We start from the raw sequence: 17,928 nt of genomic DNA, 5'->3' as shown, positions 1-17,928 counted from the left end.
AGATGTGCGGGCGGACAGCTGACGGAATTCCGCGGACATTGTCCGCGAGAATTCCGTAGTGCGAACCCGCCCTTATTCTACTTTAAATGGGCTGCAACCTCAGCCTCTGAAAACAATGAAGCTGAACCCATATAACTGGAGCCAATGCTGTGTCCAACCATCCTGTGACTGTGGAGGCCTTGTTCTGAAAACACTGAGCAGAAGTAGCTATTCAAATAGTCAGCATCCGCCTTATCTCCGTCAATAAACATATTTTCCCCATTACTTATTTTAGTAGTGCTGCAGCTATTCTCTATTTTATTCTCCTCCTTAGCAGATTTCGCCGTTTCTTCCTCTTTTATAATCTGCTTTGCCTCCTTCTGTATAATTTTATACATCTCTTTGTCGATTACATTTCCAGTCCTTTTATACCTCCTATAGGCAACGACCCATTTGTAGGGGATGCCCACACGGTGTTTCCCAGAGGTTCTTTGTCTTCACCAGATGCTTCCACAGCTGATGTTTCTGGCGCCTGGTGATGGTGTTGTATGTACTAAACCTGTGTATTTAGAATAATGCATCCTATAATTAGTTATTTTACTAATCTTACATGATTTGTTACAATCGGATTGTTATTTACTAATATAAGTGTGTTGGACCATAACCCCTTAATGACTACAATGCGTCTTTTGTTGGCAGGGCAAAAGTAGTCTGGCACATCTGTGCAGAGTTGCTGGGAGCTTGCTTCACAATTGTGTTGACTGGTTCCCTTTAGTTGTGTAAAGATGTTATGATGGTTTGAGGTGGCTACTTTGAAGAGTCAAAAAACTAGATTTAATTTGTAGAAACAAACTTATTCAATTATTTTATTCATCTTATCCTTTTTTTTATTTGTTTGTTTTTTTTGCCTTCTCTTCAAAGTACATATAAGACATTACAAAAGGAGGTGTTCTAAAATATCTGACCAGTAGTGTAGAGGTACGGCATAGCGCCAGTAGCGTAGCTACCATAGAGGCAGGGAAGGCGGTTGCTATGGGGCCCATGGAGGGAGGGGGCCCAGGGAAGATAAGAGCCTCCTGTGTCCCTTTGCTTAACCCCTTATGTACTGCAGTGTGTAAGTGACCCAGTGTTCTCTTACATGCTGCAACACAAAAAAGGGTTAATATAAGCTCAAGACAATTAGCTCTCTGATAACCTCTGACCTCCTGCAGAGGTCAGGGGTTATCAGTGCAAGAGTAGCAGGAGAGATCTAATTGTCTTCTGTATTCACCCTTTGTTTGTGTTGCAGCATGTAGGAGAACACTGGGTCACTTACACACTGCAGTAAATAAAGGGTTAAGCAAAAGGTAGTCTGCTCCTGCACTGCATGTATATAACCATGAGGCTCCTAATAGGCTGTTATAGGTAAATACAGTGGATGGACAGAACAAGCAGACATTGGTTTTCTCCTCTGCCTGTCACTGTTGTGGTTGCACGCAGGATTCTGCCTCTGGCCACAAGAGATTTTTTTTTGCCACATCACCGAGTATATATATATATATATATATATATATATATATATATATGGGAGGGGGGCCCCATGAATCCTAGCTACGCCCCTGCATAGCGCATACCCAGGACATAGAGCAGAGGTGCATATCCAGCGGCCCTGTAGGTGTTGCAAAACTAAAAGTCCTATCATGGCCCAATAGCCAAAGGGTGTCCAGAAATAATGTGAAGTGAAGTTTTGCAACAGCTGTTACAGCCTGGATAGAGATGATACAGTATAGTGATAATGACTACACTGGACTGTAAAGCCATTCTTTTTCCTTTTACATGTTTGCTCATCTTTTGTTGTTACTTTATGAAATAAAAGAAACATGTGAGTGCACAAGCTTCTGCCACCAGAGGGCACTCTACCCCCCGTGTTCATTACAGTATACACCATACAGTGAGCTGCTCTATGTCGCCCCCTTGCTGGCACTGGGATTCCCAAGAATGTATTCTGCTCTCAGACTTTCTGCTTTGATCCCTAAAACTCTTCATCCTCACGTTTCAAAGGCTTTGACACAACTACAAGTCACAGCATGTCTTGTCAATTCTGAAAACTGTCCATTGCTTTTCTCACAGAAACACAGTGTGACGCAATTGCTTATAGCAGCGACTACGACCCCAGCTTTTACCCATAGGGATCCTGAAAACAAAAGCTGCAGCCTAACTGGTTGCTATGTGTTTTTATGCTTCCCTCCCAGTATTTCTCCTTTAAAATTCTCAATGTAATTTCTACAGTTTCTCAGCTGTTACATTGGGGGAGTCACTTTCTGATTTTGACCTTCAGAATATGGCGCGCATTTTCACGTTCTTCCAAACTGACCTTCACAATATGGCGCCGGCGTGACGCCAGACATCAATGTACGTAACTGTTCCAACCATTGTATGGCGCCTACAGAGACACTCCAGGAATGCCACTCTCAATATGGCGTTCAAATCTCAGCACGGCGAAAATCTCGCGTTGTTGGTGATGTCGGCGATGCTTTACGGCTGTGTGATAGTAAAGTAGATGGCGGAGTGAGTTGTTGTTGGGTTTACCTGAGGCCTGAGCAATGGATAGGAAGAAGAAGGTGCTGGACGTGACGGCGGCCTCGGTGAGTGAAAGATTTCTCCTGTCACGGCTGAGCACAGCGGCGGGCGGGCAGGGTTTATTTCTCAGGAGAAGCTGGGAAGCACATACTGCCTCCTGGTTCTGAAACTTGTAGTACCTTATTATAGATCTTGTTCTCTTTGTGGTGACCTGCTGGGAATTGTAGTCCTCCACCAGTTTAGAGGTGGCAGGTCTGCTCTGCCCATAGTTTAAAGGGATGTTACCACTATGAGGATGGTAAATGTCTCATTACTGGGGTTCACCTGCGCTGACCAAGAGAACAGTGGTCCCTGTGTGTTCCCTGCTGCATTATTCACAAGGGACACTCAGCAGCCCCCATTCCCCTGACTGGGGGAGGGTCTCCTGGGAGTTGGATTTGCTGTGACCAATCATTTACCTCCCCTCCTGTCTTTATGAACTGATCTCTTCAAAGGGGTTGTCTGGGAAATTTTTTATTTTATTTATTTGTTTAGAAGGGACCCCCAGTGCTGTAAAAATAAAGAAATATAGCCTACTCACCTGCCCCTATCCCCAAGTGCTACTGTTGTGACAGCTAGTGGCCCCGGTACTGTCCTCTTCTTCCTGGACAGATGACATGTGATCCGTGCCATAAGTGCCTGCTCAGCCAATCAGTGGCCAGTACCCCGACATCAACTGATTTAGCTGCAGGAAGCCACAGCCAGCTGCTTATTTCCACCCTCCTGCAGATGATTGACAGATGACTCCCGATTACAAAGGGAGATATCCATCTGGGCACACGCTGCCTCAGTGAAGGCAACATAACCTACCTGACAGGGTCCCTTTAATTTACTTCCACAGACTACAGGTTATGGCACAGCCTCTCCCTTATTTCTGGATATTCACCATAGACCTATATTTGCAGATTTTACTGTTGCCGATTTCCTGTGTACCTTTAGCAAAATCCTTGACTGCAGATTTTCATAAATCTGCATTGGTAAATTCATACATACGAGTCCATTCACACAGCTAAAATAGTGCATGGTTTGTGCTGTGGAAACAAAGCTTTTAGAATAATGTAAGCCTTACACTTTTAGTGTATATGTAGGATATCTGGATTACGACAAGTCTACAGGTGACTCCACCACATCGAGTAGTCATTGGGGGCCTGGACTTGTTGCCGGGGGAGTTTGTATCTGGTAGATAGTGTCTGTACCTGCTACAATCTGTCATTTTATTCATGTATATTTTATACTGCAGCTGGTTGACCTGAAAGCTGAACTTTTCCGTAAACAAGAGGAATTCAAGCATGAAAAGCTTGCCAAAGCTGCAGGTGGCATTCCGAAGCCAAGAGCCACCCTCAAGGTGAGTAAGTACATACTGTACTCTATATAGTGTAACATGGTTACAAAGCTTCTGGAAAAAGTGATCACAACTAGTTAGCGCTATAGGGTGTGCATTTCTCCTTATGTGATAGGACTTAATCCAGGGATTTATTCTGATTGCCATAGTGGAGTCAGGAAGGGGTTTTTCTCCCTGTGGTAGGGCAATCTGCCTCACGAGTAGAGTTATACTGTAGATTGAACTTGATGTACTCTTATCTTTTTTTATTTCTTTAAAATTCTAAATTTTCTTAACATTTTTCAAATATTACAAAATAAGGCGCCGGGAAGGCGCAAAGAGACACTTATCACATTACATGGGTATTGACATGACAACAAAGAAAAGAGACCCAAGATTGTCACAGTAAATAGTGTCAATGGAAACGGGGTGAATCTAAAAAGTCCAAACAAGAGGATAACAAAAAAGAGAGAGACAAGGACAGAAAGGGGAGAAGGAAAAAAGGGGGATGGTGGTAGAGGAAGCAGGAGACTCTTATCTTTCACTCAACCTTATTACCTATGTGATAAATGATACAGTATGGGGGAGATATATCAAACATGGTGTAAAGTGAAACTGACTCTGTTGCCCCTAGCAACCAAACAGATTCCACCTTTCATTTCCCAAAGAGTCTGTGAGGAATGAAAAGTGGAATCTGATTGGTTGCTATGGGCAACTGAGCCAGTTTCACTTTACACCATATTTGATCTCCCCCTATGTTTTCACTGCTAATAGATATTTGACTGTCCTATATGATGAAATCAGGTGTCACACAAGAGGATTTTTGTAACTCTTTCTTTAGAAACCCAACATCTGGAGCAAACAGAATGCAGGGGTCACTGCTCGAGCCGAGAAAGATGTGGAGGAGAAGACTGAAGAAGATGACTCGCTGAAGAAATCCAGGTATTATATATTTTTTTTAATTATCTTTATTTATAAATGTTTATGTACTAAAAACCAAAACAATTAAAGTCCCAAATAGAAAAAGGCAAACAATATACATAGAGAGGATCACCATATTAAGATTAATACAATCAATCAGTCAATCCATCAAGCAATATCAAATCCCCATAAATCGAAGCTAATGGCCGGGCATCATAAATAACAACATTCAAAATAACCTAACCAATCTCTACATAAATTACAAATAACCATACTGTGGACCGATGTGAGTGAACCCCGTCCCTATCGACGAATCGTCCAAAATACTTTACTATAGAGTCAATCTGGAACCATATCTACGGAATCAAGCTGAGAGCCCCTGCAGACCCCGAGAAGGCGACATCCAACCAGCCAACCTCGATACGACTATCCACCAAGAAGAGAGGACCCAACCTCCAATCAAAGATATTTGAAGAAAAAAGAAAGAACAAGAAAGAAAAACAATAAACAGTAATCCCCTATTTACATTTTAGGTCCTTTTCCTCTTTTCTGTTCCTTTTTCCTTCTCAATTCATAGGAACTCATAACTCCACTCGGTGAGCCAATGTTGTCTATCTACAACTACCACACAGCTCATCTGCTGGACCCGTCCAAAGAGACCAGAATTTCACATGGCACTCAGGATCTATCTCAATACCCCTTGTCCCATTATTACTCCCCTGGTCTCCTATTGAACAGTGAGCATGTGCATTTATATAGATAACTCAATGACAAGAGCAGACCATCAACTTTCATCCCCTATGGGGAGACTTCCAGCCTTGGGAAATACTCCTTAAATCACCCTTTAAAAAAAAAAAAAAAAAAGCAAGCAACCACAAAAAGGAAAAAAAAGAAACAAACATAATTAAAAAAAACATATACCAATACAAAGGAAAGAAAAAATTAAATAAAAAGAAAAAAGGGACAAAAAGAGAAAAGATCACTCTCAAATCCTGGTGGGTCCCACCAATAACAAACCAGTCAAATAGCACCCTATCGACGCCACACGGTAAACTCATCAACCCATCTCCCGTATACTAAATCACAAATGACTATGTTGACTAAATTTACTCCTAACTCCTCTAGTACAGAGGTCCCTCCGATCGGCCCACAGATCACAGAATTTAAACAAAAATTAAACCCCACAGCTCAAAGAATATCAAATATCACGTAAATACTCTCCACGTATAGTATACAATCGAAAATCAAAAACACCCCCCCCCCCCCCCAAAGAAAAAAAACAAAACACGAAAAACAAAATAAAACAAATTAACGTAATAATAGGTCTCTCACTCCTCCCCCTCCTACATACCCCTAGAACCTACTAACTACTAGTTCTCATACTCCCCAATCCAACCACCTCCCCCATACTTCGTCAAACATCTCGGATTCCCCTCTCTTCTTTGATTCTAACTGCTCCATCATAATAACATAGCTCATTTCCTTTTTCCAATCCCCGAGAGTTGGTTCACGGGGTATTTTCCATTTCTTTAATATACAATTCCTGGCAGCAAACAAGGCCCTATGTAAGACTCTTTTTTTAACTATCGGGCAAGCCACATCTGTAAGATCTCCCAGAAGACACTGCTTAGTATTCCCACATATTTTAATTCCAGTAACCTTAGTTATTTGTTCTATAATCTCCCCCCAATTATGATATATTCTTAGTCCCTATTCTCGCGTTCAGTAGTTTTTCAGGACGTCGGCTGCAAAGAATGTGTCCATAGTGCTTCCTTAATCCATATTTCTTTTATGGGGATGCTCTGCCTTGGACCCGTTTTATTCTCTCTCTAATTTTTACAATAAGTTTTATGGGTTTCTTTAAACTAGTCAATCTATTAAAAGCTATTCCCATCTTAAAATGCTGATATGCTGATATTCTATTTTAATATAAAAAATATTGATTAATCACATATTTTATTCAACTGCACCAATACCCTATCGGCAAATCAGAAAAACAGAACTAAATAGGGGTGTACACTTTTAAAACTTCACATTTAGAAACCTCTAAAAACCTTCCCCACAACATACATGTGCTTCATTTATTTCTGATTCTGCACCAAAGCCAATATAACTCTATGCAACACAATCAGCAACCAAGGCATATAAAAAGGTTTTATCTCGCCTATCAGTCGTGCTGTTCTAATGTTCCATGTTTTGCTTCCAGGGTCCAAATATAACAAACTGTCCCTGGTTCAACCTTAGGTAAGCTTGTAGGTCACAGCCCCTTCTCTCACAGGGATCGTCTGGGCTCGTGCCCGAGAAAGGGTGACATCTGCACCCATATATCCCTTTGTTGAGTCCCTGTTATACCCTAGAATAACCTCCCAAGGTGCAATGTTTCCTCTGAATCCCAGATTCATCAGGGGGAAAAATGCAAAGGGTATAGTATAAAATGTGTCCACCATGTATAGATGGTCTGAGGGTACCTGAGACATGCACAGTGGTGCCAAAGTGTCTTGTGCCTAGGTTGCTATGCCTACTAAAGTGCTTGTACAATGGCAGCCTAAATCTATCTAAGCAATAAAGTGCAACTCAATAGCAGCAGTCTGGTGCAGTGGCCTGAGCAGACAACATACTGTAGATGAAGTCGTTCACTGGGGGCTGCTCTATATACTCTCATCCTCCTGCACCTATTCCATCAGATATCTGGACACTGGACTAAGGGCCTTATGACACGGGACAATTATCGTGCAGAAAATTGTTATATCGTTCGAATTTAAAAGATAATTGTCCTGTGTAATTGCAGGCAACAATCGAAAAATTGTCCGGGTGCCGTTGACCGTTGATTTAAATCTGACCCTAAAATCATCGCTTATCATTCACTGTAATTCCGCATTTGTTCACTAACCGTTCTGTGTAATAGCACATTGTTCATTCTTCTGCTGGGATCAGATGGCGTAAACGATCATAGTAACGATCGTAACCAGCGACTTTCATTCTGTGTAATATGGTGAACAATTTCAGGTTAGGGATAAACAATCTCGTTTGCGATCGTTCATCGTTAAAAATTGCTTCATCTATTAGGACGCTAACTTCCCGTGCCATCACATCCTAGGGCTGCAGTGTCTGTTTCAGGCACATCAGGAGTTACCATGGGGACGGTGTCATCCTAAACTCTGCCGTCCTGGCTTCTATTCTCCTAGTTCCAACCATTATCCAGCAAACTGTAACAAGTGTGTCAAATCCCTCAGCAAGGATATACATATAGAGGAATATTACTTGGGGACGGCAGTAAGGGGAGATATCATACAAGACATAGAACACATCTTATGATTAATATGACTGATCTATGTGAACCAAAGTCAGTCCCTAGTAGTCCTTGTAGTTAGCCCCACCAGTAAATTGTATACCCTCTGTAGGTAATCTTTCCTGAAGTAAACCCCCCTCCACCCTTTTAGGCAGTCTCCCTGTAGTAAGCACCTACTCTGTAGGCAACCCCCCCTGAACTAAGACCCTGTAGGCAACCTCTTCTGTACTAAAATTTTTTCCCTTTAGGTAATTCCCCATGTAGGTTATACCCCTATAGACAATCCATCCTGCAGGTAATCCACCTCCCCTGTAGGTACACTGCCGCCATGCAGGCATCCCCCTTTATAAAATAATAAAAATAACAAGCCCTTATAGCTAAATACATAGGTGTAGCACCCAGCAGCTAAGTGCCATGGTCCCGGCACCTCTTCAGGATAAAGAAGGGTTGGCTCTCTCTGGCACCCACAGCATATTGGCCAGCAGCACCTCCTCTGGGTTCAGCCACATCCTGGGTGTAGACACCCTGGCCTGGTGCCGTCCTTGATGTGGGAGGGGAAGGTCCGTGCTGTGGGGTCCGGAGTACAGACCGAAAAGGCTGCTGATGGCAGGCTTCTCCTGCAGAACAATGCAGGTTTTTTTTGTTTTTTTTTTAGAAAATTCAATTTGTGACTTTAATTTAAAAAAAATCAAATAGTGAGTAAAGTGTGAGTCCACTGCTTTGGAGTTTTCTTAAAGTAATAACATGGAACAAAAACAATTTTGTTTTTTAGAAAGAAGTTGGAAGAGAAGGCCCATTTGTATGAGAAGATGGCCAAAGGAGATTTTCCTGGTAAACATCTGTGAGCTAAGATTAAGGCCAAATGGCATGTTTTCTAGTATTGTAACAGGTATTATCCCTTTATCATTAAAGGGAATCTGTCAGTTTTAATTCATGTTCCAAACTGATGAAACTTTAGATACTGTTAGGTCAAGGAGACACATGGTATCTTTCATATATCCAGCTGTGCTTCCAGGATGTAGAAAAATGGCAAGGGGAGTAAGAAGGTGTTACAGCTTGCTTCACTTCAGGAGCTCAGGAAAGCCTTTTTGACTCTTCTTACTATATAATAAAAGCATCTTCTATGTACGGGAATCACAGACAGATATATGAAAGGTACCATATGTCTCTCTGATCTAACAGCTATATAACAGTGTCAGTGGTTTGGAAACGGGAATACAGCTGACAGTCATAAGCTTGTGGCCCAGCTCCTAAAACCTCAGTTAACCACCTGTTATAGGAAATGTTGGATAAAAAAAATGTTGAGCCTCCAGTTGAGCAGTTTTATGTTGGGGAATTGAATAGTATGCACAGCATTGTGTCAGTATGTGTGTGTCGCTGAGTAACTCACCGCCTCTTTTAGCCATGTCAAAGCTCATTATTGGGAAGCTGAAGCTGTGATTGCCGTGGCAGCTGCTCTTTTTATGTCAGAGACGAGAGCCTCTTATGTGGCGTACTTCACACATGCTGCTTTTTTTAAGTTCCTCTTGTGCTGTTTTGAAGCACAGCATCAAAGCCTTAATTTCGGAGGCCATTATTACTTGAGTAGAAACATTTCTCTTAACCATTTCGCCATCCTGCTGATGATACAATGTCACCTACTCTGACAGATGAGGAGACTGAAGAGCTCTACCTGGTGGACTTTGCGCAGAAGATCATAGACAAAAAGAAAGAAGTTCAGAACTTCTCTCAGAAGGAAAGAAAGCAAGCAGCTGTCGAGGAGGAAGAGAAGACGCCTGATCTCCCCATCCCAGCTCCGCAGAACCCTGGGGAAGAATGGTTAGTTTAAGATCATTGATATCTTTTATTTTTCTGAGTTTAAGCCTGTAAGGCTTAAAGCTAATGTACCATTAGGTACATCGCATTACGTTTTTTAATCATCCGACTGGCACCGACGTGGGGATGCTGGTGCCTTGGTCCTTTTTTTTTTTTTTTGAACCACGGGCCAGTTCCCACTCATGGTGCTGATCTATTCCCAGGCGCCAGCCCGGCCTTAAGCACTGGAGGCAGGCCCGCCAGTCCCCAGTGTGACAAAACCCCTCTGTGAATGCGTCTCCATTAATTTTAATGGAGCCGCCTCACAGAGTAGTGGGCAGATCGGCTCACAGAGGGGTGGGCAGATCGCCACACTGGGGGTCGCCAGGCCCGCCTCCTGTGCTTCAGGCCGGCCCGCTACCTGGGAATAGACAGGCATCCCTGCACTGGCTTCTATTGATCGTTGTGTTATGAAAAGTACATTAAGAGGCCAAAGCAGGAGATGTCAACCACAAAAGCCACAACTCCTTTACACAATGTCACACCCGCTTTTTTTTTTCTTTTTTTTTTTTTGCCACATTGGCATAAGAAAGCAGCACATTTTTCTTCAAATGATTTGGAGAAATGTAAGTGCTTTATTTAGATAATGCAGGAAACCCCATGTAACCCCTTATTTATCCTTTCTGACACGCATGGCACATATATAATTAAATTAAAAGCCTGCTACTAAGATCAGATCTGTAATGTATGGCATAGTGATGCTAGAGCCTAAACTATGCCCATACCATCACCCATGAAAGGGTGGCTATGATTGGCAGTGGCTGAGATTGGAGATAAAGGGGTATTCCACTCAAACTTAACTCCTTAAATTGTTGCTGCCCATGGTGAGACTAACAATTCATTCCATACTTATTATCTATTCTGTCTTCTTCCCCCAGTTCTCAGCTGCTGCTTTCTGCTGAAAACACAAAATCTGTGTGTGAGCTTCTCTCTTTCCTTCCCCTCCCTTCTGAGACGGCTGATGTAAACAAATCCCTGACTGGCTTAATCTGCAACATTGTAGCTTTTTTGTAATGCTGGGAGGGTTAATGACAGTGAGTGCATCAGTAAGTGACCTCAGAATAACCCTCCCAGCATTATAAAGAAGCTACAATGTTGCAGACAAAGTCAGTCAGGAACTTGTTTACATCAGCTGCCTCAGATGGGAGGGGGGAGGAGGGGGAGACAAAGAGAAAAGCTCACACGCAAAGATCATAAGTATGGAATGAATTGTTAGTCTCCCATGGGCAGCAACATATCAAAAGTTATGTTTGTGTGGAATACCCCTTTTAATGCTGTTCAAAAAGATGGGAGCTGCCTTTGCTGTGCCATCCCTGACTGCCACCATCTGTGATTGTGGTTAAATATGAAAGGCTCATTTATCATATGGAGTTGCCCATTATAGCATATTTCAGAAAATGGTCTGAGGCACCATCATCGACTTTCAAGTGGCCTAATTTCTGTCATGGTTCTTTACTGTGGAAAAAGTAAAAATGTTGTGGCTCTTGGAAGAAGAGGGTTACATTATAACAGAAAAATGAAAATTGTTGTTTAGAGGTTAGATTCATTCCAGGTGACTTCTTTGGATTGTGCAGTATGATTGATACTTACCCTGTGGTCACCTTCCCCCTATCTTATGGTAATTGTCCTTATTTTGAGAGAATAAGCAACGTACCATAACGCCCCATATTCTTATTTGTTGATCCGACATTTATTTGCTACGAATTGAAGAGGAAACTCCTGAGAGAACCATTTGCCCGTACACTCTAGTGAGCCAGTACATGGCATTGCACTTGCTTTTATACAGCTGTTTGGCAAACAGTAAAGCTGACCACTCTGAATCTGCATGGGTTTCCGTAGATTCCATATGGCAGCCTCAGCATCATAGAGGGAAAAGACTGCACTAATGTTATGTGATGGGATAAGTATTTAAGTGCAATAATTACATCCACAATCCTTTAATACAACATGAAAGAGATTTTCCTGTTGGAACCATTATCACCTATCTGCAGTCTAGAGGATAATGCTAGATCTGTGTGAGTCACTCTGATATACTATAATGGAGCCTACTGTGCAAATGAGCAGCTCCAGTCTATTTGTTTCTACCCCCTGCCCTGAGCATTTGTCAGCTTTATGTGTGACGACACACTTGCTGGTTGAGTTGCAGTAATAAAACAACTTCTGAGAACTCACAGTATGACCTGATAAGTGATCTGAGCATGCTGGGACAATGGTACCTCTATGGTAAACTGGCATTTACTTACTGTGAGCCCTGATCACATTTACGAGCACAGCAACTCTTATCGTTACCGATTCCAGTTTGTCCTAAAAAGTATATAACATTTGTTATAACAGGGATTATAAAAAGACTTTTCCTTACAGGGTGGATTATGTAGACTCGCTTGGACGCTCAAGACGTTGTATGAAAAAAGATTTACCTGACCTATTAAAAATGGATAAAGATCTGCAAGGAAAAAAGTGAGTGCTTTGACTGGGTAAAGATATATTTTGGAGAAAAATTATATGGTTTCAGAGACGACAATACTGACTGCCTATTCTTAGAAATAGGTCATCAACACCTGATTGGTGGTGAAGGGGGGGATTTGAGACAAGGCACCCAGCGCCTGCCAATAAGCCGTTTGAGGCACCTAGCAATCTCAGAAGGAAAACTAGACCATCAATACTGGGTGATTCAAAAGAAGAAAGAACAAATTTATTAACAGACACTATTCATCTACGTTTTATCTATACACTACAAATGTACAAAGTGACTTCCACTAGTGATGTGGGAGATGTGTGGGCAGTAGTCTAATTCTTTCCAGATGCATTTCACCATATCATTGCATATAGACTCTACTTGTTCAGGGATGTGCTGCCTCGGGTTGTTCAGTTCCTATGGTGAAGGACAAAAAGAAGTTGAAGGGTGTTAGATCTGTCGATTGAGGAGGTCAGCGCAGCATTAGTGAATCCTTAGATGTATCAACAATGCAAATGTCACAACAATTTAAAGGGGTAGTTCTCCCAAAAAGTTTTTTTCTTTCACATCGACTGGTGCCAGCAAGTGCTAGAGATTTGTAATTTACTTCTATTAAGAATCTCAAGTCTTCCAGCACTTATCAGCTGCTTTATGTCCTGCAGAAAGTGGTATTCTTTCCAGTCTGGAGAGCAGGAGAGGTTTTCAATGGTCATTTGCCACTTCTCTGGAGAGTTCCTGACACGGACAGAGATGTCAGCAGAGAGCACTGGAAAGAATACACGACTTCTTGTAGCTACGAAAAATAGAAGACCCCCACGGGCGCACATAGTGTAATACTGCAACTAAAAGCTAAATTCAATGCAGGCACAAGAGCCGCTTACCTGGGGTGGTTGTGCTGCGAGGGCTACACCACCAAACACTTGATCAGATACTGCCTCATGCAGCCAGTCCATGGGAATGGGGGAACCCAGCAGGAGATCCAAGCAGGGTAGCAGGCTGGAGGCACAGCCGTGCCGAAGATCCGGGACTTCGGTTGAACATTTCCAAGTTCAGTTAAAGGCAAGGTTCAGCATTTTCATAGAGAATAAATGGAGAGCTGACCTTGCACATGCAGTGTACACCATTCATTACAGGGACAATTCTGTCTATATTCTTGCCATTGTTGGAGGCCTGACATCTGGAACCACTTGGTATCTCCTATACATAACAAGTTGAGATGGGAATACCCTTTTTCAGATTAAATACCCTTCCATTAAACTCTGATTTACATTTGTTTCTCCAGACCAATTGCGGACGAGAAAACATTGCTGTCTGAAGACATGAGGAGGGAAATGCAGAGACGTCAGTGGGAGCAAGAAGAAGAAGAGGCCTTGAAGAGACCAATAGGACCAATGCATTATGAAGACATAAGAGACAGTGGTATGTTGCTATTAGACAAAACAATCAAACTCCCACTCCTGTAATTTTTAATTGAATTACATTGGCAGATGTAAATGACTCCAGGGGTTCCCAGCAGTGGAGAAGTATAATATAGAGGAGTGATTAAAGGAACTGAGAAGTTAATACATTGCCTGTCTCTTATCCATTGCAGAACACTGCAGTTAGCCTTCCCCTAGCTGGAAATGGCTGATAACAGAGAATAATTATCAGGGCATAATGCTTTTGTGTTACTGTTGCCAGGATTGGAAAAAATGGCAGCTATTTTTTTGTTTTAGCTTTTTTCAAGGGCCGTATCTGGTATTGCGGCTCAGCCCCTCTCACCTCAGTGGAGCCAAGTGGCAATATAAGACACAATCATTAAAGTGACTGTACCCACAATCTGTCCCCCCAAAACCACTTGTTCCTTTAGATAGCTGCTTTTAATCCCAGATCTGTCCTGGGGTAGTTTTGGCAGGTGATGCAGTTATTGTCCTAAAAAAACTTTTAAACTTGCAGACCTGTGTCAAATTGGCGTGGCCTAGAGTACCCATGCCTTAGGATTGGAACGTCCCTCCTCACTGCCCTTTTCATCATTAGGAATGCCCCTAGAATAATTTCTCCTATTCATCACCCATTTGAACACTGCACATGGGCTGGATCGTTAAAGCACCTGTGCAGTGTTCAGACAGGTGAGGAATAGGAAAAATCCTGCCCGGGGGCGTTCTAGTGATGAGGAGGGGGGTTGCAATCCTAGGGCATACACACTGTAGCCCACACCAATTTGACACAGGGCTGCAAGTCTAAAAGTTGTTTTTTAGGACAATAACTGCATCACCTGCCGAACGGACCCCAGGACAGATCTTGGATTAAAAGCAGATCTCTGAAGGTACAAATGTTTTCGGGGGGTCAGATTGTGGGTACAGAGTCGCTTTAACTAGAAAGAGAGAAAAGGCAATGTTTTTTTTTGATTATGCGGAAATGCCTGATCTTACACCTCTTGTAAGTAAGATTTTGTTGCTCTGACATCCAAGACCAAATTACTAGGTTTAGAAGTTGATCTGCATTGCCCTTCCAAGTCTTGTTTCATACAATTAGTCATTTTGTGGTGTATACTGACGGTATAGTTTTACTCACATATGTTTATTGCTGTGTGTGATTGCAGAAGCCAGGCAACTAGGTGTCGGCTATTTTTCCTTTGCACGGGATGAGCAAAGTCGTCGTAAGCAGATGGACACCCTGAATATGTTAAGGGATCAGGTATGCTGGAAAGTGAAATTAAAGTAATCTCTCACTGTAGGTTTGTGGTTCCTTATATAACATTTCATTATTTCCAGACTGAAGACCAGAGGGTGAAGCGTGAGAAATTAAAAGCCAAACGTAAGGCAATGCTGGATGCACGACTCTCCAAACTACGGCAGAGGAAAAATAAGCAAGTGAAAGGGGAGGGAACAGAACTGGAGACAGGTCAGGGTGAGTAAATATGATAACACAGCCATCATTTGCAGTATGTGAGGATTGTTTGGAGCATATATATTCTATAAGAAAATAAGCTGTTCTATACCTTTTCTATGGGGTGATGGCTAGCACTTCTCTACAGAGTAAAGCCACTTATCTTCCCTGCATTGGTTGCTGCACTACCCCATGGAGCCCATTCAAATAGGTGACTCACCATGTAATCCTTGAGTCCACCAGTGCAAGCACATAGTTACTACTGTATACAGCATCATACACCACCTAATGATCTTCCCCTCTTTCTACGTTTTTTTTTTTTTTTGCATTAAAGAAAAGAGTCAGATTAAAGTATTCTCAGTATTGACCTGCTCTGTGATATCTGATGTTAGGTGAAGAAGAGGAAGACAACATGATTGGACCAGAGCCGGTGACTCCAGTGGAACATGAGAGGAAAGTTGAGGTAGTTGTCCAGGAGCGGAAAGACACCAAACCTGGAGCTCCGCACATCAGAGAGTGGGACAGAGGCAAAGGTAGGACATCTCCACCATAAAATCAGTAAAGCAGAAATAAAATTGGACTTACGGGCAAGGAAATTTCTTAATAAACGAAATGATTTTGATGACTGTGGACTTCATTCCTTCACCTATATTCTGTTCAGCCATTTCTTATTTGTATCAGTTTGTGGGTGACAATGTACACAGTGCTACTCTCTGTCATCAAGCTTTGAATAAGGGTTTTCCTAGGACACTTTTAATTTTATATATTGCTATGCACTTAGGAAATTTACTATATGCTGATTCTAAGATAGATGGTCATGCCTGAACACAAATATGTGATGTTCTATTCAACTTGATTAATGTTTTGGTTCTTTATTGCAGAATTCACATTTGGACGATGGTCGAAAGTCCGTGAAGACCTAAGAAACGAACGAGAACCTGAATTTGCCCCTCCATCCTTCTATGCTTTAGATCAAGCTAAATCGGAGAAGAAGCTGAATACTAAGTGGAAGAAAAGTCCCTCTTATGAAGCAGCAGGTTCTAGAAACACATACGACTATTATTCACAGGAAGAGCCTGGCCCAGAACCACACAGGCCCCTGGATGAGAAGAGCTTAGATGATATGTTGTCATATTATAGAAATGTGACCTGATTCCAGGGAGGAAGCGGGACTATTACTTATATACAGAAAGACCAGAGACTACAATAAATTATTTACAAAAAAAAAAATCTTTTGCGATTTGCACTTAGCATATGGTTATTGGGTCTCAGTCTAATATAATTTGTACTGACTGCAACTTTTATGTGGACCCATGAAAAGCTTTAAAGGAGTTTTCCCAGTGGGGAATAAATTTTATAATTTGCCATGATGCCTTAAATTTCAAAAACTATGCCTACCAGATTGGCTGAGCAAGCTGGAAGCCATGTGATGTTCTCCAGCCAATGAAAAAGCTTCTGGTGCGCATGTGCCCCAGCAGCCTTTTCTCTCCCATTCACTGCTCCGCAACCCATAAGTTAAGGAGATCTGTGGACGGCAACTGGAGATGATGTGGACGCGGCTGACGGGAGATTCAAGCGGCAATCGTCACCGGAGGGATTGTAAGTATATAAGGTATGTGTGTCCTTTTAAAGGTTCAGCTCAATTTCTTATAAATTCTAGGCTGATCATCTGAAGGTATTTATAGCCATCACCTACAGACCTCCGTGCTTAGTTGTTGGTGTTTCAGTCAGCAAACCATGTCTGTGCTCCCTGGCTATCCTTCACTTCCTTGCTTCCTACCGACTTTCTAGCCATTTGGCTCTTGTTCCATTCCTAGTTCGCTGCTCAGCTCCAGTCTGATCAGTGTCTTCATGTATTTTGAATTTTGACCACAGAAGAAGAACATCTAGTCACTGGATCCAGTATTCCTTTGTTTCCTTCAGTCTGTGGTCATGGAGGACCTTTTCTGAGGGTAATGACATGGGAGTTTCCCACAGCAAAGCCCATTCTGCCTTGGGGCAGGCTCTGGTGAATACCAGAGGCTCCTTGGAGAAGGTATGTCAGCACCCCTCAGTGATCCAGGGGATCTACCTCCTCGTGCCTGGACCGCCCATTACAGTAATCTATTGGTCTTTTAAAATGGTGTCACACCCTTTGTGATGGTGAACATCCAATAATCTCTTATTTAGAGAAAGGGGATATAATAGTGTTCTCTTGTTTTTTGGAAAAAACATTTTGCTTAGTCCATCCAGGCCCACCTGTGACACTTATGAAAGGCCCAACCTCAGCTAAATGATGGCTGGAGTGTTTTACTTTCCTTAATAGTATTCTATCCTCTTCAACCATGACCGAACCAGCAGAGAGGGTCCTGTTGTCCTCCTATCCTGGATCTCTAACTTTGAGCTTCTTATGTATCTACATGTTAAAAGGAACCTGTCACCACTACTGACCTATTTTAGTAAATATGTTCGTTTGCTATGAAATGACAATTCGAGAACATATTTTCTTATTTCTTTATAGTTTCTTTATTCTTACTAAAAATCTGTGTCTCAATAATCAACTGGGTGTTTCCAGTTTTTGGGGGGATGCTAAGCGGGCATTCCTGAGCTGGGTTGTGACATTGCTGGGGGGGGGGTCTGTAAGTGGTGATGCAGCGCTGCAAA

At 42.3% G+C, this 17,928-nt stretch overlaps 1 protein-coding gene across 1 annotated transcript; it reads left to right on the top strand.

The window, feature by feature from the left end:
• Nucleotides 1–2,412: 2,412 nt before the first annotated feature.
• Nucleotides 2,413–17,720, top strand: CCDC174 (coiled-coil domain containing 174). The gene is made up of 11 exons (XM_069966703.1): nt 2,413–2,603; nt 3,818–3,922; nt 4,740–4,840; nt 8,881–8,939; nt 9,758–9,926; nt 12,324–12,419; nt 13,700–13,836; nt 14,999–15,093; nt 15,171–15,306; nt 15,678–15,818; nt 16,167–17,720. The coding sequence occupies exons 1-11, from the start codon at nt 2,562–2,564 to the stop codon at nt 16,436–16,438; spliced, it is 1,353 nt and encodes a 450-aa protein (XP_069822804.1). The 5' UTR covers nt 2,413–2,561; the 3' UTR covers nt 16,439–17,720.
• Nucleotides 17,721–17,928: the final 208 nt, after the last annotated feature.

Source organism: Dendropsophus ebraccatus, chromosome 4 (genome assembly GCF_027789765.1).
Source record: "Dendropsophus ebraccatus isolate aDenEbr1 chromosome 4, aDenEbr1.pat, whole genome shotgun sequence".
NCBI lineage: Eukaryota > Metazoa > Chordata > Amphibia > Anura > Hylidae > Dendropsophus > Dendropsophus ebraccatus.
The sequence above is the reverse complement of the archived record's forward strand: the minus strand, read 5'-3'. Positions and strand labels throughout refer to the sequence as shown.